Consider the following 25,046-nt stretch of genomic DNA (forward strand, 5'->3'; position numbering starts at 1 on the left):
AGCAAAATAATACAACAGACCGTTTTCGGGATGACACTGTTAGACAATACAGGGTGTTTACAAATTATTAGTCAATTTTCTATTAATAAGAGCATAACTTTACCATAGTGGACAGAAATGCATTTCCAGTAGTGGTGTACATAAAAGGGGTTTCAGGGGTTTTAAAACTCTACCTCTTGAGCAAGATATTATGAAAAACTATATATTTACCGAATTGAGATATCTTTATAAACACCTGAAATGATATTAACGTCTGATCTTAAACCTTTTCCTTCACGAACCTCTGCGTACAACATTGATTTTCAGTAAATCCCGGTGGGGGCACTCGGTCGAAAAGGTGTAACAGTTTTCCAGACTATCTATTTTGAGTGAGGTTTTTCCTCATTCACATCAGGCAAATATTGGGATGGCACCTAAGTATGTTTCCCAGGCTGGATCCTTTCCCCCCTTATTCATTTGTTCCTCTCCCCCTTCCCCGGATGTTGTGCTCTCTGAGGCATGTCATCCCTCATACGTGACGGGGTTAAGACCGGAGATGCCGGTAATGCCCAGAAATATGTATAAATGAGTAGAGTTCCAGCATAACGTTATTATTGTAACCACATTAACGATCTTGACTAAATACCGATGCCATCTGGGTTCCTTAGCTCATTCACGTTAAATATCTCTTGCTTTTTCAAAATGAATTTGCCTTTGGCGTGGGAGACCCGGGTTCGATTCCCGGCGGGAGCTCATGTGGTTCGGATTCCACGTTAATCAGTAGGTCCACGTCTCATATAGCCTCGCTGCTGAACGGGACGTTAAACTCAAAATCAATTCAATTCAAAATGAATTTGTCTTACTGATTAACTAACTCTATGGCCAATGGAATTCGGAAGTTCAATGCCGCATTCACAAAAGTTCTGCATTGATTTCTGTCCTTAGCCAACTGGATCCAGTTTCTACTTTGTATTCCCATTTCTGCGAGATCTATCCTAATGTTGTCCTCCCATATCCGCCTAGGTCTTTCTAATGGTCGTTTTCCTGATTGGATTTCCAGTCAACACTTCGACAGTGTTCCTACTTTCTTACATTCTGGCTACATGACCTGCCCACCTCAGCCTCCTAGATTTAATAACTATAACAATACTTGGTAAACGATATGAATTATATAGTTCCTTCTTATGAAGTTTCCCCCATTTCCCAGTCCCGTTCCTCTTGGATCCGAATATTCGTCTCAGGATCTTGTTCTCAAACACTTTCAGTCTACATTCTTCCCTCAAAGTAAGCGACTATGTTTCGCAATCATGCAGCTCAACGTTGCATTATAGATTAAATTCAATTTCATCATTAAATATTAAATAACGAAGTTTAACTTTCAGGAAGTAAGAAGATAGTTAAATAGATTGGAGAAGAAGCCATTAAAATTCAGATTCATTTCAAAGAAAACAGAAAGATCATTTTTCATATTAATCAATGACCTTAATAAATCAACGATGGCGCAGTTATTTATATTATTAAATAAAACGGTTTTATCATTACCATAAAGTTAGTTGTATATACACTATGTGATCAAAAGTATCTGGACACCTGGCTGAAAATGACTTATAAGTTCTTGGCGCCCTCCATCGGTACTGCTGGAATTCAATATGATGTTGGCCCACCCTTAGCCTTGATGACAGCTTCCACTCTCACAGGCATACCTTCAATCAGGTGCTGGAAGGTTTTTTGGGGAATGGCAGCCCATCCTTCACGGAGTGCTGAACTGAGAAGAGGTATCGATGTAGTCGGTGAAGCCTGGCACGAAGTCGGCGTTCCAAAACATCCCAAAGGTGCTCTATAGGGTTCAGGTCAGGACTCCGTGCAGGCCAGTCCATTACAAGGATGTTATGATCGTGTAGCCACTCCGCCACAGCCCGTGCAGTATGAACAGGTGCTTGATCGTGTTGAAAGATGCAATCGCTATCCCCGAATTGCTCTTCAACAGTGGGAAACAAGAAAGTGCTTAAAAGATCAATGTAGGCCTGCGCTGTGAGAGTACCACGCAAAATAACAAGGGGAGCAAGCCCCCTTCAAGAAAAACACGACCACACCATAACACCACCACCTCCGAATTTTACTGTTGGCACTACAAACGCTGACAGATGACGTTCACCGGGCATTCGTCATGCCCAGACCCTGCCATCGGATCGCCACATTGTGTACTGTGATTCGTCACTCCACACAACGTTTTTCCACTGTTCAATCGTCCAATGTTTAAGCTCCTTACACCAAGCGAGGCGTCGTTTGGCATTTACCTGCGTGATGTGTGGCTTATGAGGAGCCGCTCGACCATGAAATCCAAGTTTTCTCACCTCACGCCTAACTGTCACAGTACTTGGACTGGGTCCTGATGTAGTTTAAAATTCCTGTATGATGGTCTGGATAGATGTCTGCCTATTACACTTTACGACCTTCTTCAACTGTCGGCGGTCTTTCTCAGTCAACAGACGAGATCGGCCTGTACGCTTTTATGCTGTATGTGTCCCTTCACGTTTCTACTTCAGTATCACATCAGACACAGTGGAGCTAGGGATGTTTAGGAATGTGGAAATCTCGTGTACATATTTCTGACACAAGTGACATCCAATCACGTAACCACGTTCAAAGCCCGTGAGTTCCGCAGAGCGCCCCATTCTGCTTTCTCATAATATCTAATGACTACTGAGGTCGCTGATAATGAGTACCTGGCAGTAGGTGTCAGCACAATGCACCTAATATGAAAAAATCTGTTTTGGGGAGTGTCCGGATACTTTTGATCACATCGGACGTTCTAAAATGCCACCTACGGATCATAGAGCACTATTCTACAGGCCAAAATAAAACGAAAATGTTATACGATGGTATGCCTTCCGGAGCCTCTTTCAGCCGCTATGGGGAATCAAAATTTCACAATGTGGCAACGTCGCGGAGTTATTAGCATTACTTTACGAATACAATAAGCAGTTGAATAGATTGCTACACGAATATGTGATGCTAGTGTCAATCAATATCGACTTTAGCTGTCATCTGGAAAGAATCGATATAACTTTTTCATAGATTAGTAGATCTAATCCATGTGCTACATTGCGATTTGTGTCTCCAGACGAGGACCCGAAAGGCATATATACCTTTATTTTGCTTTATTTTTACTTTATGCTTTATTTTGACTTACAGAATAATGCTCCGTAGTCCGTGGGCGACATTTTTAGAACACCTGATATATTTCTTACATACTTAATACATAGTTGTGTGACTTTACATACTAATAAAAAAACTGATTTTGTATAATATGTGATCGAGAGTTCTGTTGTGGTTATATCGTTAGCGTACGCATCATTGTCCGGGAGACCTGGGTTCTATTCCTGACGGGAGCTCATGTGATTTTGAATTCCACGTTAAGCTGAAGGTTCACGTCTCATATAGCCTGAGTGCTGAGAGGACTGGTAAACTCTAATCCAGGGCTGGATTAGCCCATGTGGAGGCTCGGGGCTAGAAAAAATATGTGGACCCTGCTGACTTTACGTAATACACGTCTGTGAAAGTACAGAGGAAAGTTAAGGGAATATGTTTCATATTTTTGGTCATATTTTATTTTATGATGATGATTGTATCTTCATGATTCTTTTTAGATAGCCAGTTGAGATTTTCATAAGAGTGGAGGCCCGGGGCTATAGCCCCCTAAGCCCCCCTTAATCCGGCCCTGCTCTTATCTGTTCTAAATGTAATGTGAATGTGCCATCTGTACTTTAAAAATATTGGAAAAGAGTTCATTTTATTTAATGTGTATCTTGTGAATCAAATTGTAACCAAGACGGAAAGTTCTGAAGGAACGTGAATCTAAAAGAAAAGCTTTGAATACCTTAAGATAGAACCAGCCAAGGTTAAAGAAATAAACCCTATAACCTTCGAAGTTTACGCGAAAATGCAGCTGATAGATATATCATATAATTCTCCAAAATCAATAGATTAGAAAACTAAAACCACATAGAATTCATAAAAAGGTATTCTCTTTTTTACATTTTTGCTTTATTTCGATTCGATTCTCGTATATGTAACCATGTTTGTGACGCACGCTACCTCCGGTCGTTGTTTCACATTTCATAAAAATTCCTTCCCTCTTTATTGATCCACTCTCATCATCATAGTGTCCGTTCCTACTCATTTCAGCACGAAAGCCACACGAATAGTAAACAGTAGTCTTTGATAAGCAACCCCACGCTGTTTGTCTGAAAGACATGTGAGTGTATTAAAAAAAAATACAAAGGATATAAGACGAAAACAAAATCTATAGATATCTTGATGAACTACTTAGATATATAAGTAGTAGGCTTATTTTATATGTAACCTTACCCAGTCATATGTGACACAATGATATGTCACATTTTCTAACTTTCGAGTAAACTAAAAAAAAAAAAAAAAAAAAAAGATTGACTATCACGTATGGCAAGATATTTTTATGTAAGATATTTTTATGCCCCCCCCCCACTTTAGAAAATTGAAACAATGATTAGGTCATTCGTTTGTACTACGTTTGTACCGTTTATACCGAAAATATTGTCGTTTGTACAATTTTCCTTATAGGGTTACTTGAGAGGTCAACTGGGGGGAGACTATCTTGGCTCCAAGAAAGCCCCCCCCCGTCTCATAGCACAAAAAATTGAAACACACCATTCGAAAGCAAATAGTTTGTACCGTTTGTTCCGAAAAAAGTTTTGTTTGTACCCTGATAGTTTTCGAGAAAGAGGGAACTTTTTTCGGTACAAACGATTTGCTTTCGAATAGTGTATTTCAATTTTTTTGTGCTGTGATACGGGGAGGCTATCTTGGCGCCAAGATAGCCCCTCCCCCCCAGTTGACCTCTCAAGTAACCCTATAAGGAAAATGGTACAAACGAAAATATTTTCGGTACAAACGGTACAAACATAGTACAAACGAATGACCTAATCATTGCTTCAATTTTCTAAAGTGTGTGTGTGGGGGGGGGGGACTATCTTGCCACACATTGACTATCCCCGTGCAATTCAATGCAATGACACATACCAAACAGGCTTTGCCTGCCATCTCTAAGTACATTTCCGAAATTAAACTACCTAGATATTGTTCTGTAGTTTGATGGAGAAATTAAGGGGCCAGACTACTAAAAATGATAAAAAAAAAAGCTAACAATTTTTCTTTTGCGCATTTTTTGTAAGTGAAAAGAGATAATGAAATGTAACTTAGCACAATAATAGATAATGTTCTTCTACATCCGAAAATATGAATCAAAAGAATTTTCAGTGTTGCCATCCATAGAAATTGCAGTATAGCCAGAATATGAATTATCCAAAAATCTAGGTTAAGCCAGTGGCTAGAAAAATGAACTCGACGGTAATTAATAACTTATCATTATGTCTTGGTTACTTGTTAACTACTTTTTAAATAATATTTGTATTTATTTTGTACTGTTTGTTAAAAGATTTAGTTTGTACTGTTTATTACAAAATAAATACAAATATTATTTTAAAAAGTAGTTAACAAGGAACCAATACATGATAAGTCATCAATTATCGTTGAGTTCATTTTTCTAGTCTCTGCCTTAACCTAGATTTTTGGGTAATCCATATTCTAACCACACTGTAATTTTTATGGATGGCAACACTGAAAATTCTTTTGATTCCTATTTTCGGATGTAGAATAACATTATCTATTATTATGGGAAGTTTCATTTTATTATTTCTTTTCACTTACGAAAAATGGATAAAAGAAAAATGGTAAACTTTTTTATCACTTGGAGTCTGCCCCCTTAAGTACAGACTTGTGTTACAAATGGATCAATATCTATCGAAGAAGAAGAGAAGTTAAGAATACATACGAAATGAAGCAAAGATTTTACAGAGGGAAAGGGTGGCTTATTAAAAAAAAAAAAAAAAAAAAAAAACATTTAGAAGAAAATAAAGAAACGATTCACCAAAAGGCCTCTATTTCAAGAGTGGCTTTGAACTGATCAAATTGAATACTGAGGAAGATGGAGAAGAAATTTGAAGATTTTGAAAAAAGAAAATGAAATGAAATCTTTGAGTTTTACGTCCCACGATTATGCCGGTTAGGCTATAGGAGACGGTGATGATGAGTAATGAATGAAACGGTGGAATGAAGAAAGTGGGAGAAAACGGGAGAACCCTGAGAAAACCCACGCACACGGTGTTTGTCCACCACAAAGTTCACTTGGCGGGGGCTGGAATCGAACCCGGGACCCCTGAAGTTTTTGAGTTATAGTATTGGCGCAGAATATTGCGTTCACAATGCACAAAAAAGAAGACAAAATTTTTAGATATAAATGAGAAAAGACGAATTCTCACAGTCACAGAAAAGAAAAGAAAAGCATGGGAGAATGAAGTTTGCTTATTAATACAACATTCGAGATGGAATAATGTGCCGTTTGAAGAGGAAATAGAAGGAAAGGTGGAAAGAGGAAAATCTATATGAGACATTGAGAACATATGAATCAGTAAGTCTATCTATCTCAAATGTAGTAGAGAAAATTTAGAACAATCACGTTCCTTAGCAACCAAAAAGTTGAAGAAAGAAGAAATGAAATTAAATATTTCAGTGTAACGTCCCACGATAATGTCCTTTAGGCTAAGGGAGATAATAATTAAGGTAAGTGAATAAGATGGAGGAACTGGTGGAATGAGAAAGTGGAAGAAAACGGGAGTATATGGATGAAACCCACAAACACGATGTTATCCATCACAAACTGGCTGGTGATCGAACCAGGGACCCCATGCACCAGATGTAAGCGCTCTAATTTTTTTTTTTAAAGTAAACTGATTCACCGAAAGTGCCTCATTAACTTGTTTATCTACTTATTACTACTAGTTTCTCGCTTTTTACTTGTTTAACTCGCTTTATCAGTAACCTAGAACGACAGGGAAATGAACACAGAAACATCGAGGACAGTTAAAATTCTAAAAGCTCTCCCACCGAGATTCGAACGCGGGGACCCTGTACGTCAAAAGGCGCACGTGTTAGCCACTAGACCAGCGGAGAGGGCACCATTTAGCCCCTGCCGAAGAAAGAAGAAGAAATGATGAACTCCTCCAGCCTTATATCTCACGATTGTGCCCTGTAGGCTTCGAAAGACGGATAATTATTGACAATGAGTGATTATGAAAGAAATTAGTGTAATTAGGATGTGGGAGGAAATGTAAGAACCACGAGAAAAAACACAGATATGCTGCTCTCTATCACAAACTCATATGGCCTGGATTTTAACCAGGAATACCTTACACCATAAATAGGCGCTTTACCATTGAGACATTCTGCTCCTGAAAACGATGTAATGCAGCATTACGATAATAATTACAATATTTTATAAGAAATACAGTATGTAGATAGTGTGCTTTCGATTCAAAAAATAAGTTTAATTGCTTAGAGGTACTACATTATTTTATCACGTATAAATAAATTTTAGATCAAAATATACCTTATTTTCTTCAAATTGTGTGCTTTCTGATTAAATTAACAGTAATCATCATACATAGATTTCACATAAATAAACTTCTTTTAAAACAACCCTCGTGTATATTCAAATAAATTTTTTAAAATGACTAGAGGCGTGAACAAAACGTGATCTAATTAAAGAAATTAGAATTGGGACAAGGGTATTATAACGTGATCTAGTATTAGACTGTGGTTTGAAGGGGGAATTTCCAATTGGTGTCCCAACCGCAAGCTCGATTAGTTGAGTCTGGAATTGCTGCTTCCGGTTGTCTATCCTCGCCATTTCCTCGACGAGAAACATGTCATGAAAAGCGTAATAGTAGTAGTAATTCTTTTTCAGTTCTTCATAACGTTCATTAACTGTATTATTTCTCTCCATTTTCTCTTCAATTCTAGGATCTAGCAAAGCCGTTAAATGTCTCATTTTAACGCGCGAATTTCTTTCTTTCCTCTCCAAAGATTTTTTTCGTCATTTTGTCTATTTTTTCTCGCTTTCATTTCATTGTCTTGCGTGACTTGCACATTTTGGCTCATAAACATAAAATTCTTAATACATCATTTATTTATCTGTCCTTACAAGCCATTTGTTATTTTCAACTGAATTTATGATCCCTTTCCTTTGTTGTTTTAGGCGTTAAAATGTATAAGATTTTTTAAAAAAAAACTTGCTACAAACGAATTTTTCGATCTGGGCTTGGCTACACTTAGAAAGGTAATTTAAAATATTGCCAACAGTGATATCTTTCTCTCTCTTTTCTCCTAGTGGACAAGAAAAGGAACAAAAATACGGAGAGATTTCGCGCCATAAGTAAGATTTAGTGTTTGTTTGTTCAAATGTCTCAATTCTCTTGGGATCTTATTTGCTGTTATAACAAAAGTTCCATTTCATAACTTTGTGCACTGAGCATTGTGAAAGTTTATTTTCATCTTTTTACATACATATTCTCTTCTATCTATCGGATTATTCGCTTTGTTTCCTCATATAAAAATCTTTATAAATCTTACACCGAAATATAGATAGATTCCTTCACTTAACAATATATCTTAAAAGACACGTTTCTCAATTACATCAGCGAAAGGTTGAAATTTATTTTCTAAATAAGAACTGTTTCAGCAACTGAATACACATTTTACTGCAATGTGTGTGATTGTTCTAGTTTTAAAAAAGCACTTCCATGGTTACGAAATGTATTTGATGAAGTAATAATCAAGCTGTGCACGAAATTCTATTAAAATATCAACTAGATTATGCAGCATTTAAGAACAACATATGAATATTTATATGATACTTTAATTGAAACCAATTCTAAGACTTCTCAACAGCTTCTTATCAAATTACGTATTATAACGTATTCATTACACATTATTATCTTCTTCACATTCGTATACTATTCTCATATTTCATTAATAAAATCATTCATATTCCATCATCAAATTCCGTAGAGGGTTGTTTTCAAAACTAGAATTAAATTCTCTCTCTCTCTCTCTCTCTCTCTCTCTCTCTCTCTCTCTCTCTCTAATTATTAATTATATATAAATCAATATGTTCCTGTAAAACTGCGCATCGTAGATAGACAAATACTAACAAAATTGCAACAGCTCGAACTGATTTTACATATTTAGTTTAAATCTGATTATTATTTTTTTTTAAAAAAAAGAAAATGTAAACAAATACAATTACAATTGGTTTTAGCTCTCAACGTTTGATCCGAGGTTTTAACCGTTTACGGATGCATATTTCTAAAATATATTACTAGTCAAAATCACAAAATGTCTTCTAACAGTTCTAAGAGTCCATCGTTTTGTTTCAATAGTTTGTTTCCTAATTTCAATTCGAAAAAGTTGATTTCATTTAGATTTTTAAATTTTTAGATCATCCGGTACAGACCGGTATCCCTTTCAATATCTTCCAAAATGTTACGTAATGCGACGGCTCAACTATATCTTTGCGGCGCATTATAAAGAATTAAATACGTGTAGTATTCATATAACAATAATGTAATTATTTTAAAGATTTTAATTATAGGTATATATGTTAGTTTAAACACGTAAATATTGTTACCATCACTCTTCTATTCTTATACTGTTAAAAAAAAAAACTTCCTCAAAAATATGGAGGTATTTTTACCATCTAGGTTCAACCAAATTTAACTCAGATAAGATAGAGTAAGCCGAGGTGAACCGAACTCAAAACTTCCGGCGTGCAAAGTTGTGGAACATAGCCTTTGTTGTCGAGCCGAACCTGCTCTTGGACAAGCCTGGCCATCAAATATAGCGATCTTAAGTTCCTAGGTGATGGGCTACTTGGCAGCCGAACTTCATTCAGTGTTACCGAGAAAAAAAAGTACTACGTACAACACAAGCTGAGCCGAGCTAATCCTATTCCTGGCCGAACCCGGTCACCAAATATGGCAATTTTCATTCCCTAAACCATGGGCTATTTGCCCATCAAACTCGTCCAGATCCGGCTAGTAATTACCAAGAAATAAAGTACTACATACAAGGCGAATTGAGCCGAGCGGAGCCTGTCCTTAGCTAATTCCGGCCACCAAAAATAGTAATTTTTATTTCCTTTCCCATGAGCTATTTGCCTACCAAATTTAGTTCAGATCCGACCAGTAGTTAACTAGTTACCGAGAAACAAAGTACCACACACACATACACCTGGAATGAAACTATAAGCTCTAGTATGCTTAAGCCGAAGCACTTGTCCATGATCATTGGCCAGCAAAGCAATGGCACAACATTGCGTGGTCCAATGAATCACGATACTACCTTCAACATATCAATGACCAACTCAGAATCTATAGTCTCCTATAGAAATAGCTGATCGAAACGTACAGAGTAGGATGACGACAGACCGGTAATGGCTCCATTATAATTTGGGAAACCTTCAATGGTCATCCATAAACACAGTATTAAATGTTGAGGGTACCATGTTGGATTCTAGCTATCGACAGGCCATAGCTGATTACGTACACCCATTCATGTCAGCCATATTTTCAACTGGGAATGGTATGTTCACGAACAATGTTCCTTGTCACAAGGCCAACGTTTTGTGCAGTGGTTCGAGGGGTAGAGTGGTAAATTTCAATTGCTGGAATGGTCCTTAAGCTCACCCGATTTTAACCCAGTTAAACACCTTTGTAATGTCATTTAACATCAGATCCGAGCTCATAGCTTCCCTCCGTGGAATTTACAGCAATTAACTGATATGTGTCCACCGTGATTCCAGCCACCTTCCAAATCATCAATGCTTCCATGTCAAACTGCATTGCTGCTGTCCTGAGAACCAAAGGTGAACGTGCCAGATATTAGGTAGAAAAAAATATGTGGTCATAATGTTCTGGCTGGTCAGTGTATACATGTATATATGCGTGTAAATTAAACTACCGCTAATTTTAGAATTTTTCTGTAATATCTTCAAAACAAATAAAAAATATTTGAAAAGCAGAAACGTAGTGAACTAGACAACATGATTTTGCATGTGATACCGTTATCACAAGACATATACATATGCTTTCAATTTGCAACTGTAGATAGATTTAGCATTTTTTGCGGGTTCTGTAAATAGCGGCATACGAAAAGCAGATAGGTGAATTGTGGTAATGGTATCACATGCAAAATCGTATTGTCTAGTTCACTACGTTTCTGCTTTTCGAATATTTTTATTTGTTTTGAAGATATTACAGAAAAAAACCTCTAAAATTAGCGGTAGTTTAATTTCGTTGTAGTGAAGACCCTTAACCTCTGAATTTAAGTTATGTACGCTAAAGAACGTTTAAAATAACCTTCTTCTGTAATTACCTAAGCAGAGTCTTCCTGAAGTTTATTGTAAAATGTTACCAAATTTAAAACATTACTTTTTTTTTTTTTACATGAAATAATAAACAAAAGTAAAGAAGAAAATATCATGAAATCGATTTTAATGTTAGTTTACTTACATTTCTTCATTAGGAATGTAACATTTGTGTTCCTGTTGAGGAGATGCAGCCGTTTCTATTTCTGCACCCACGGTGAAATCAGGGCTTTGTTACTAAAATCTGAAAATTAAAAGGAAAATAAAAACGAAATTTAATAATATTATCTCAATATTACAAATACATAGGTGAGGTTAGATTTACATCTATGTTGCACCACTCAAACGTGACGTAATGTCACGTGGTATTATCATGGGGGCAAAGGTAAAATAAAATGAGCCCTGCGGAGTTTCTAACCTCCTTCGCTCGCTGACGCTCCCTCAGTTAGTTTCGTAACGTAAGTAAATCACTAAATCACTTCTTTATCAATAAAGTTTTGTGTGTGCAAAGTGGACTAATTACCACGTGGCATTACGTCACGACCGTATGATGCAACTTCAATGTAAATTTGACTACACCCTAAATTAGATACAACGTAATTGTCTATAATGTAAGTTCAATATTGTGTTCTTCATCAATGCTTTCCTTTTTTTAACACTTGCATTTTGAAAAATCATATTGAAAAAACAAAATTTTCATTCAAATAGTTATGTTCTATCTTTGCTTGTAGACGGAATTGTAGATAGTATTTTAAATTGCACTATATATCTGTAATCTCTTTGAGAAAATATTGTGAACGTTTGTATCAAAACAACCTACCAATGAATTCGAGTCGATAGAGACCTATTGAAAAGAAGGCGGATGTTCAATTTTTTAAATTATGATTATAAGCTGATATGAGAAGATTGCTACCCAATTTTGGGTTATTAAGATTATTTTATAAACCTTACACTATATCAAATGTTTGTTTGTTTGGTATACTAATTTATTCTGTTGGTTTGATCTAAACCACCAATTTGTTTCTAAAGCATCTTATAATTGCAAAAAGTATCGAAGTATGAGTAGGTGGAATTTTCAACAAATGGCGGGGAACATGTCGAATATATAACGTAAGTAGTTTAGTATTGTTATTAATTTTAATTATGTCTAGCTCATAATAAGTTGATGAGTTGATTTTGAGTTTAACGTCCCGTTCAGCAGCGAGGCTATATGAGACGTGGACCTACTGATTAACGTGGGATCCGAACCACATGAGCTCCCGCCGGGAATCGAATCGGGGTCTCCCGTGCCAAAGGCGCGTACGCTAACCGCTTAGCCACGGAGGAGCTCCGTTTAGCTCATAATATCCCTAAGTAAGAACAAATATGTCACAATTAAATTATTTTTACAAATGCAGAAACACTATATACTGAAAGATACATAGACATAGTCTTTTGGGTAAAGTAAAGAAAATATGATTACGGCTAACTATTGAGGTAAATAATGAAATAATTTAGTTACAATTTTTGATTGCTAATTTCTATCACTGCAGTTTCTTCTCGATAGACACAAAGGTAAAATCACTTTTTACAGCTGGGGTATGAAATTGTAGGTGTAATTTGCAATCGAACTTCGTCATATAACTGCACTTGACGACGTCGGTCAGGCGGAGATGTCACCTCTCAGCGCAAATCAGTTCCCACAGGGCTGATGCGTCTATAGATCCAAAAATCAATTCTCCCAAAGACGAGAAAGAGCTCCAGAAATTGAGGAGGAACGAAAGTAGTTAACCTCCCAAAAGATTTCAAGTATTAAGCATTGAAAAGGAGTAACCTAAAGTACTTGATTGTGTGGAACAAAGCAAAAATCTACAGCTATTTTTATAGTTTAAATTAAGTCTCTCTCTCTCTCTCTCTCTCTCTCTATATATATATATATATATATATATATATATATATATATATATATATATATATATATATATATATATATAATTGGTCTAGGAATTAATTCGTGCGGTTGGTACGCACACATTGAAGCTGTAGTACAAACACAAAATACATAAATACCTTAAGAAAAATATTGTCCATCGCTAGCCACCACTTTCGCCCATCTGTCAGGCAATGTACGGATTCCGTGGCGAAAGAAGTCCTCATCCTTGGAAGCGATCTAGTCAGAGACCCATGTTTCGGTATCTTCTGAAGAAGTAAACCTCTGTCCAATCAAATCGTTGTTCATGCAATCGAACAAGTAGTAGTCCGAAGGAGCAACGTCTGGTGAATACGGCGGGTGGGGTAAAACTTCCCATCCGACATTTTCTAAATAGGTTTTGACCGGTTTTGCGACATGTGGGCGAGAGTTATCATGTTGAACAATAAGTTTATCATGTCTGTTCTCCCATTCTGGTCGTGTTCTGGCCAGAGCTTGCTTCAAACGCATTAATTGTCGTCGATAACGTTCTCCATTCATAGTTTCACCCGGTTGCAGCAGCTCATAGTACACCACACCTTTCATATCCTACCATATGCACAGCATAACCTTTGCACAGTGAATATCTCGTTTTGGTTGTGATGGACCTGGTTCACCTGGTTTCACCCAGGCCTTTTTTCGTTTAGGGTTCTCGTAATGGATCCACTTCTCATCACCCGTAATAATTCGATGCAGAAACCCCTTTCTGCTCTGTCGTTGAAGCAGCAATTCGCAAATGGTTTTTCGTCTTTCAACGTCTCTGTCTTTCAATTCATGTGGAACCCAATGTGACATCTTTTGAATCATTCCCATGGCTTTCAAGCGTTTGGAGACTGTTGTTTGATCAACGCCTAATGCTGCTGCAAGTTGTTCCTGCGTTTGACACGAATCCTGCTCGAGCAATGCTGTCAATTCTTCGTCTTGAAATGTTTTTGGCTGTCCAGCTCGCTCTTGGTCTGCCAAGCCGAAATCACCACTTCTAAACCGTGAAAACCACTTCTGACACGTTCGCTCAGCTAGAGCATGGTCACCATACACTTCCACCAAAATACGATGACTTTCAGTCGCACTTTTCTGCATGTTAAAGTAATGCAGCAGGACACCCCGCAAAAACACTTTATCAGGCACAAATTGCGCCATGTTCACTTAACTACAAACTGGTGTTGTTGACGCTTTAATCCACTGCCCTATACTACGAACGATACGCGATGACAGGGGTTTGCAACACATGTGTGGATACATGGAACTGTGGGACGCTCCGTTCGTTGCGCCATCTCTTGTCCACCCGCACGAATTAACTCCTAGACCAAATATATATATATATATATATATATATATATATATATATATATATATATATATATTACATTAAAAACTACACTACACGCTTGACTTGGAGAAAACACCATTAAAATTCACAATAACAAGTCTAACTGATAAGATCATTTTTTTTCTTTCGAAAATTTCTATTTGAGGTGTTGGAATGCAAAGTGGTGTAACTCATTTTAGTTCAAAAATGAGATTAACCCATTTCCGTGAACTTGAAACCATAATCTGTTGGATGGCAAAGTTGCGTATCTTAGAGTTAAAAATAGGCCAAGAGATGGAGGCATAAAGAACGTTGTAAATTCGAACTCATTATGACCTTGCACGGCAAAGTGGCATAAGTCTCAATACCTCAAAACGTCTCAAAAGTGACTTACGCCACTTTGGCATCCAATGCCTCATTTATAACAGTATAGCATTGTTATAAATGACACTTTAGTGTTGTAAAATTGATCATTTCATTTTTAATGGTGTGTAAAATATTGTTATTTCTTTTAAAATTTTGATTTCATGGGGAGGGGGCGTGGACAATTAATAGTCCGCAACATTATAAAGTTTGGGATACGCTGCTCTAGTGGCTCTACAAGATTTCCTCGGAATACCACTCATTCTAGCTTTGGAACTTCTTGTATAAATTAAAAGATAAATTCAGACCAAAGCATATATTAACTAATAAATAATAGCGTTACAGTTTCGGCAAATTAACTTTGCCTTCATCAGACACATTATCTGATGTATCTGATGAAGGCAAAGTTAATTTGCCGAAACTGTAACGCTATTATTTACTAGTTAATATATGCTTTGGTCAGAATTTGTCTTTTAATTTATACAAGATTTCCTCATGTACGGAAGCTGCATTGAAACGAAATAGAGCAACAAAAATCACACTACCACTGAGAATCAAACTCAGACCGTTCCGTTGGTAGAAGGACGCCTTATCCCTAAGCTACCGTGGCTGTACCTGTAGCAAATTATTATTGTTTATAAACTCAATGAACTAAGTGACAATAATAATCTCTTTGTTTCTCTTCCTAATCCCTTTCCATTTAGGAAAATATTCGTCTATTTTCAAACTGAATGGTTTAGCGGAAATGTCTAATAATTCCACGAAATTTCAATTCTCTCCAGGTTAATGGATGAGCCATGCTATTCCAAGGGACATTGATCAATTAATTCCAACGGATGAGTAAAACAAACCAAAACAAAAAGTTGGACGAACTCTGTTCCAATGTCCTGACCAGTCAAAAGGGTGTTTGCTCTTTTTCTCAGTCGCAGAAACATTCAAAGTTTTGCTACTAATGGTGAAGTTGCCCTGAGGCACTGCTCGTTAATAAAAATTCTTCGCCTCTATGAACCTCGGGAAACTTGTTCACTTCTACATTTCAGCTTGTGTCAGATGCAGGAATTTCTGAGAAACGTCAGAATTTAAAAACTTTTGTTCAGCATACCCAGTGGAGATAAACTTGGATTAAAAGTTGGTTAGAATATTTTCGTGAATTCACATGTAGCCCAAAAGGACAATCAAAAGCAGAGATGAGTGCAATGGCTGAGGAAAGAAAAAAAAATAAGGCAATGGTTTATTCTTAATTTCCTGCCTGTCACCTAAGAATGGTTTGTTCATCACAGAAGCGAAACAAAACACTTTAAAGGACCTCACTTTATGGTTCAGCATTCCAGCAATACTTAAAAGAGTCTGGCTACCCATCTCTATTTAATTATGGATTATGAATTAGATTTCTTGGCTTTCGGCATCTATAGTCATGCCAACAGAGATGACGTGGGTCAATGGAAACTTGACCCGTGATCCACTGGACCCACGAGCCATCATGATCCACCATTCACTATTACCTACTCTGACCCACCATGACCCATTCTGGCCCACTGTGGTCATTTTATTACAAATGCAAACCCTTTATTCAGTTGTTGATGATGCATTTTGGTGGGTTTTGAGTCAGAGTGGCTCTCTGTGACCCACTCCGACCCACCACCCACCATGACCCACTCTGACTCACCATCACCAAAACGCATTATCCGCACCGTCATCAACTCTGACCCATGATCGACACCCTCCTCTCAACTGAATAAAGAGTTTACACTTGTAATAAAACAAGACTGGAATTATCACCAATCGGAATTTGAATTTCTACGGTCAATCGCTTAAGCACCGCTCTGTTACAATACCGATGGATCTGATCTTCACGATATAAAATGGTAAAGTGTTTGTAAGTGATAAATTATGATGAATTTCAATTTAATTATCATATATAATTATTTCCTTGTTGAATTACAGATACTTCTCAGGGGAAAATAGGATGAAATTTGAAAGTCTCAAAACAAGGTAAAGAAGACCAACGTAAAGGAAAAAAAGTGCGTAAAACTCGACTGTGTCTCGAAACTCAAGTAGTAATCCTATTGCTACTATCACAATTACAAATATCAATATCCAAAAGTAACTGAAGTTTTTTTTTTTTCACTTACAAAGGACGTATGCGAACCATGACAGCTAGGTATTTATGAAAATTGGTACCCTGACTAATTATGGAGCGCTAATCATCGTGGTAATAGTCACTCGGTGTGGAAATGCCTTTTTACTCACTATATGTAATACATATATACCAAGCACTGACTGGGTGAGGCTGGGCCGAATTATATTCCAAAGACGCCAGAAAAAGGCAGAAAATAAAAAAAAATATATGCAGGTAACCTGATACGTATTGAGTGGGGACACGTGACCAAGAACACGGCAGTAGTGTCACACAAGTAGTGTTACCATCCCAACATAAACTTATAGTTTTCCAAATATAACGTATACCATTTTATGACATCAAAACAATTGGCATAAAACGTGAAAGAAAATAAGCAGAAGATGGGTTATCAGTGTTCCCAAATAACGGAGATATGAGGCTCTAAATTTGAGAAATTATTGAGTTCGTACAGAGAAACGAACAAATATACAACAACAACAACAACAAGACTGCAGAATTAACAAATGCACAGTAGGGAGTAAACTACAGCATCCAGTGACTAACGGGCTTGATACAGGATTCACCCAAAAGAGGGCAGATGTTAGAGTAACCGTAGAAAGAAGTCCCATGTGAAATAATGCGGAAATGTGAACAGCAAGTCATCGTACAGCACAGCAATTCCAATGGCGTTTTGTGGAATCGATGTCTCGAACCGTATCCGAGAACTATGAAACGAACTGTCTTTGGGGTCGCAAAAGTACCTAAAATCCTGCGTGCCTTCTAAACCACAGAAACGATGGCATAGCGCCTGAAAAGAATACAGAAGAACTGTGGCACGAAAGTTTGTGTTGGGGTGGTAACACTGCTTGTGGGATACTACCGCCGTGTTCTTGGTCATACGTTCCCTTCCCGTAGGTATTAGGTTACCTCTATACATTTTTCATTTTCTACCTTTTTTCGGAGTTTTTGGGATATAATTGGGTACAGCCTCAACCAGTACTGCTTGGTATATATGTATTACATGTAGTGCGTAAACGAGGCATTTCCGCATCGAGTGACTATTACCACGATGATTAGTGATCCACAATTAGTCAGGGTACCAATTTTCATAAATATCTAGCTGTCGCGGTTCGCATACGTCCCTTGTTAGATATACTCATTTCAAGTAAGTAAATAGAAACAAATGAAAAAAGGAAGAAAATGGAAGCCTTGAAAGTAAAACGTAGACAAATTCAACCAGTGTTCAGAAGGTGAAAAGAAGATAAAACTGATGCAGATGGTTTGATACGTGGAAACGTCACCATGAAGTTCGCACGATTTAAAGCATTTTTCGTTTTTTTACCTTTTGGTTTAAACCAATTGTTCTCTTTTTATATATATATAAAAAATTGGTTTAAACCAGTCAACACTGCCTACCACAAACTGACCACTCACAAATCTTGATCCATTTGACCTATGAATTACTGACGCACTTCATCTCTGCATACAGGGATGAATTCAGGGGTAGCCCGGGGGAATTTCTCCCCCCGGAGAAACTCAAAAAATTTCAGTCTCAAAATGTAGAAATTAATTCACCCAATTATTTGCTTTTCTTTCCGTGCACGTGCAGACGAAATCCGATCTCTCAATATACATATAAATGACGCAGACCCATTCTATATAAATATTAAACATGTAACATCTAAGATAGAATACCAAATAGTCAATAAAACCTGTATTTCTTAACGCTATGACCGAGTTTAGTAGAACATGAAATTGTCAACTGTTCAAGAAAGGTTTGTATTTTAGTAGGTGTTATACTCTCGCCCTATATTATATATTAATAGGTAGCACTAGCACAGATTGAGATAGGAAAGGAAAGATAGGGAAGATCTTTCGATCATTTCATATGGTCTCTGATGTCAGCCGACTTCAGTTCTTGAAAATGTACAGTTCTTGCATTATTTGAAATAGAGCGCCTAAATCCCATTTCTCGCATCGGAAGTAACAGAGGTAAATGTGTTTTACGATTGTTAAAGTAAACACACCTTTCTTTAATTTAAAAAAGTCAGTTAAAGAGTGAGATTCAGAGGGCGTCATTTAGAGGGATCAGGGAGGAACAGTTATCCCTCCTGGGTTAGAGATTTATATAGAATTTATCAATATAATTGTAGTATATAAGTGAAAGATTGCTGTAGAAGATAATGAAGATCCTGCTCAGTGCCGTGCCATGGGCAAGGGGCAAGCGGGGCGACGGCCACGGGCGCCGAAGTAAGGGGCGCAAAATTCGGGAGGGAAAAGAAAAGAAGGAAATAAAAGAGGAATGAAACACATATGCATAGTGTGAAAATGTCGAGTGTCGAGTGTGAAAATGTCTGAATTCAACACTGTCTGCATGTCAGCCCGTCACACATACGAGGGATTACGTCCCTCGGCAATCACACTGCCCGGGGAATTGTAAAGGAAGAAAGGATTGAGGAAGGAAGGAAGGAAGTGGCCGGAGACCATTATGTTAGATACCATCACGGCATTTACCTGGTATGAATTAGAAAAACCGAGAAAAAGCCTCACTCAGGAAGTCTATACTGAAAAAGCTGTTACATCTTTTCGACCGAGAGTCCTCTCCGGGAATCGAACCTATCTCTATTTGAAAATATCCTATATTGTTGTTCCTAGATGTAAGGAATATTTGGGCTATTTGAGCATACTGAGAGAAAAATGGATTATTCTGCAAACTAACACAATACACAATTTAATTTATAATGTCAAAATCTTAGTTTGTTATCATATCACAACATATCAAAGAGCTAAAGCCGTATTATAAAAGCAGACAATCAATAAAATTAAGTGAAAATGGCAGAAAATGAATTGTGCAAAAAGCACGGGAATATTTGAATTTCTGACATGCTATTTGAGTCGATCTGAACTTTTGTTGTATTTATAAAAATAATAATAAAAAATAAAAATAAATTCTAAGTTTCATACTAACTTACTGAATGAAAAGTAATGAGAATAATTATTTTAGAGAATAGAATCTTGTTCAAATTAGCTTTTACTCATTAGAAAGTTAAAAACGAAAATCACCGTATTACGAAAATTATGAACCAAAGAGAGTTTTAAAGCTGTTAAAAAAATATTCACTTCACAAGTATTTGCCAGAAATAAATTGTTTTCTCCCGAAGTTCCTACACATATCTCATGATAACATTGTTTTAAAATAATAATAATAATAATAATAATAATAATAATAATAATAATAATAATAATAATAATAATATTTATTATTATTATTATTATTATTATTATTATTATTATTATTATTATTATTATTATTATTATCTCATGATTCTCTCAAAATTCCATTGACTCAAATAGCTCAGTTATATGCTTTTATTTATTTATTCAACAATCACCAGTTACAGCTCAGAAGCCATTATTATTATTATTATTATTATTATCATCTCATGATTCTCTCAAAATTCCATTGACTCAAATAGCTCAGTTATATGCTTTTATTTATTTATTCAACAATCACCAGTTACAGCTCAGAAGCCATTTTATACTGGATATCTAACAACAACAATAACAATGCAAAAGATTTGGAAAGGTATCGGCCAGGACTTGTTTAATAAGTACCATCCAGGCATTTGCCTAGTGGGACTGAGGAAAACCCTGGAAAACCCCAGTCAGGATAATTGGCAGCGGAAATCGAACCCACGATCTCCCAAATGCGAAGCTAACGCTCTACCATTTGAGCTACTTCGTTCGGTTGTATGGTTTTGGAAACAAGGAAGTGTCACTCGCAGACGTGACGGAAAAAGAAGACGAAATGGCGTCTGAAATATACTAATATTTATTTATTTATTTATTGAACAAATTCCCAGATACAGCATAACTTTGCCATTTTACACAGGGAAATGTTAACAAAAAAGAAAAAAAACAAGACAACAATAACTACAGCATAGAACAGTATCAAAAAAGAGTGTGAAAGTAACATTATTCCGTCAAAACTCATTTAATTGCTTTTCCAAATACCGGGTAGCTTGAAAAAATGTCACATCAGTTGTTACTTGATTATAACAGTTTGCTATTCTGCAAAAAAAAAAAAAAAAAAAAAAAAGACTTCTGTATAATAACCAACCTAAGACGGGCAAGATGGAATAGGTGGGTATTTCGGATGATGCGGGAAGGGACGCGTAAGGATAGTTCCTGAAGTAATATTTCCGATCTCAAGTCAAGGTCAGAGATAATTCTACGTACTTCCGGAGTCTGGATATTCATATGTCGCAAGAGTTCCTTCTTAGATAATATTCGAAGTGCAGGAACACGGAAACGGACTGTAGCGATAAAGACATTAAGAATAGAATCAAGTCTGGAGAGATGTGTAAGTGCTGCCATAGCCCATATAGGAGAGCAGTATTCGATCTTGAGCGCTATTAAAGTTTTATAAAAAGTTGATAATGACGAAACAGTTCAGTAAATCGACAAAGAAGTCCCAACAAGCGCATTGAATTCTTAAGTATTGAGGAGATATGGTCAGAGAATGTGAGTTTTGAATCAAAGATGACACCAAGATCATCATGACTAGCAGAATGTGTGATAGGGGAATCATTATGTCTTACATACATACAAACGCTTCAGAAAATATACGCTCTCACACAGCTTGGATACCTTATTTACTATATATTTAACATTATTTTATTGACAAGAAAATAGGAATTGGAAATCACCTTACTATGAAAATATTCATAGTCCTGATAACTGTTGAATAAATTGGGAATGATAAAAGCACCAACCTTCGATGTGAACAACAAACTGAAAACTGAGCAGATATATTGACTCAAATACCCCGGTCTCCCCTAATTAAAATGAATCAAACATGAATCTTAGATGGTAATTTAGATATTTATTTTAATCCATACATTTCCTACATATGGTTTGAAAAGAGGACTTTTTGAAAAGAGATATGTTCATGATTAAAAAAGAAAAAGCAAGACTGCATTCCAGAAGCTGGGAAAAGAAAAGGAAACATGGAAATGACGGCAAGAGGTTTTGTACTGTAATAAGAAACTGGGAATGTCTCAGTCCGTACGAAACGCTAATTCTATTAATAAAGTCATGCTAATAGATATCGCTATCTATGCTATTGTTTACCTGCCGGGTAATCATAGATGTCGCTATGTACGCTATCCCTTAACCTGCCGGAAAATCATAGATGTCGCTATCTACGCTATCACTTACCTGAAAAGCGATAGGGGGAGGTATGCAAAATTGACCTATTAGTCTTCTCTACCCACTGCATGGTAGTAAACATATATTTTCTTCGAAATCCAGTGTTGCAAAGAAATTCAAGCTAGCTGACAATTCTAGGCCAGAATAGGTATGAGCTTTCTTCTTTGTCATTTGAGAAAGGTTTTGGCGCAAAGAAGTACCCTAGAAACTCCGAATGGTTTGTGTTGTTTTGTTATTTGACACTTTCAACGAAAAATCTTCCTTCTTCCTTTGAGGAGGAATGAACCATATGTAGGAAGATTGGTTAATGTGTTCATTTTCTCCATCCCTACTTTGGAATGTGCATTCTTTTATGGTTATAAACATGAATGCATCTATTGAGAAAGAAGAATGGTATACAAAATATTCTTGAATTCTAATCAAATAATATCTGAATGTACCATGAAGCATCTAACTTTCTCATTTAGCTTAAGTTTCTCATAAGGCAACAAGAGATCAAAAATTTATGTATAGTGTATTTTAATTATATTTTACATTTTATTACATTATATTTAATTACTTTATTACATAATTACATTATGTTACATCGATTTTTTTAAAAAAAATTCTACACCTGAGCATAGGTCGTCCTGATTAATTTTCTTTCACTGATCTCTTACCTGCTGGAACATCATAGATGTCGCTATCTACGCTATCCCTTATCTGCTGGAACATCATAGATGTTGCTATTTACGCTATCCTTACCTGGAGGAAGATTATAGATGTCGCTATCTAAGCTATCATTTACCTGCCGGACGATAATAAATGTCGTTATCTACTCTGTCACTTACGTACACTACCTACGATATCATGTGTTAAATTGTACAGGTAATTTGCCGACTTAGAATTATTGTGATGATTTACTTGTAAATTAAAAATCGAATTATTTCAAAAATAGGACAAGGGACGTAAACATACTTAGAGTTGACCATTAATATTTGTATAACAGCATGTTTAGCCACCTAATAACCTACTCGTACCTACTTGTAACACCTAATAATGTACTTGATACAGATAGACGCATTGTTCAGTTACTATAATTACACTCATATAGTTCATGGATGCTGGATAAAAAATTGTCTGCATCCATGAATGATAGTTGAATTGGAATGAGAAAGCTTTATTATCCCTTAGTCCAGAATGATGCTTTGGTTTAAACGTCTCACTTGATATATACGTGAATGTCCTTGTTTGTCTAACTATTTTTATTTTCCTGGAAGTTTTGACTGGGAATTTGTGGAAACAGGTGCTACTGACAACGTCAGCATTAAGAGTCTTCATCCCGGTGAAATTAAAATACCGCTAATTTTACAGTAATTATGTGATATCTTCAAATAGATAAAAGATAATTGAAATATGGAACAAGAGCACCCTAGACAATATTATTTTGCGTGAGGTACCGTTATCACAAGTCACCTAGTGGCTTCCGTTTGCAGCTGTTTAGAAACGCGAAAATAAATGCCAATTTTCAAAATGACTCGACATCGAAAGCAGATAAGTGAGTCATAATAACGGTTTCTTATGTAAATTAATATTGTCTAGGGCGCTCTTGTTCCACATTTCGATTATCTTTTATCTATTTGAAGATATCACATAATTACTGTAAAATTAGCGGTATTTTAATTTCGCCGGGATGAAGACTCTTAATGAAAGAAAAAACTATGTACTTTGTGATAATTCTCTTATTATATGAAAATAATATTTAATGCATTCTTTGAGCTTGCATCTACACTTGCTTTGATTTCTTACACTTTGATAATGAAGCTGACCAATGACTCAGGCAAAACGACTTGTCTAACTGAATTTGAAGTGCCAGATTTAGATGGCAAAAATTCTATGTTGTCGAGCTTGAGAAATATCACTCACTTACAACATCGACAACAGAAGAATTTTTATTCGAACAAAACACTAAGTTAAGATTGAAAAGAGAAAACCTAATGCTATCATGTTTCGCTTGACAAAACTAAAAGCTGCGATTAATTCAGAATTCGAACGCTTTAGAACGTGAACTAAATAAATGTCTAAATGTTTCTTTTCCTTGATTCATTTCAAATTTCATTTGAAAATCAATATACGAGCATTTGCCTGAACATTACTTCTCATTTCGTTACAAAGGATGAAAAAGCAACATCTAACCACTCTCTAACTGTAACCATGGAAATGAAAAAAGAAGAAGAAGAAGAAGAAGTGCATAAAAGGCAAACTTCAAAGGATTGGAAGCTATTTACGAAAGAAAGCGTTAAAAACAAGGAATGGGGAAGAAAATCCATATCTTTACGTATATATAAGAACCACATTTTCTCTTCTTTCATTATTTATTTCTTTCCATTCACGGTACTCGCCTTTTTTATCTTCGCCTTCGCTTTTATCTTCTACATTTATTCTTTCTGTTCATTAATCACCTTTCGTTCGATCAATTTATTCACTCTCTCTTTTATTTTTATTTCTTTAAATAATATATTCAACTCATTCTGACCATTTTCTCCATCCCTTATTCGGAGAAATAAGGACATTTCTTTTTAAGCTTTCATTACAACTTCCAGAGGGCGTTTGCTACAGTAACTCTGCAATGCGGCAAATATATATCTAACGGTATACATAGGCTACTAAAATGTTCGCTACAAAGCAGATACATCTTGTCGCTATCTATTTTTTTCCTTTTTTCAACCTCTCTCTAGCTTGTGTTTAAAAAGTGTCTCAAAGTCCATACCTTTATAGCATCCTTCTCCCCTCGCCTGTGTCTGTCCTTTGCTCTCTTTACTAACCAAATGAGAAA

At 36.3% G+C, this 25,046-nt stretch overlaps 1 protein-coding gene across 2 annotated transcripts in view; it reads right to left on the bottom strand.

Annotated features, from left to right (window-relative positions):
* Positions 1-25,046, bottom strand: part of LOC145678809 (uncharacterized) — a 289,603-nt gene that overhangs the window by 183,600 nt on the left and 80,957 nt on the right. For both annotated transcript variants that reach the window (XM_081749338.1, XM_081749337.1), the window contains exon 2: positions 11,427-11,525. In XM_081749338.1, coding sequence (XP_081605464.1) covers positions 11,427-11,428 — 2 coding nt within the window. In that variant the 5' untranslated portion in view covers positions 11,429-11,525. The remainder of the gene's footprint in view (positions 1-11,426; positions 11,526-25,046) is intronic.

Source organism: Thermobia domestica, chromosome 2 (assembly GCF_964235325.1).
Source record: "Thermobia domestica chromosome 2, izTheDome1.hap1.1, whole genome shotgun sequence".
Classification (NCBI taxonomy): domain Eukaryota; kingdom Metazoa; phylum Arthropoda; class Insecta; order Zygentoma; family Lepismatidae; genus Thermobia; species Thermobia domestica.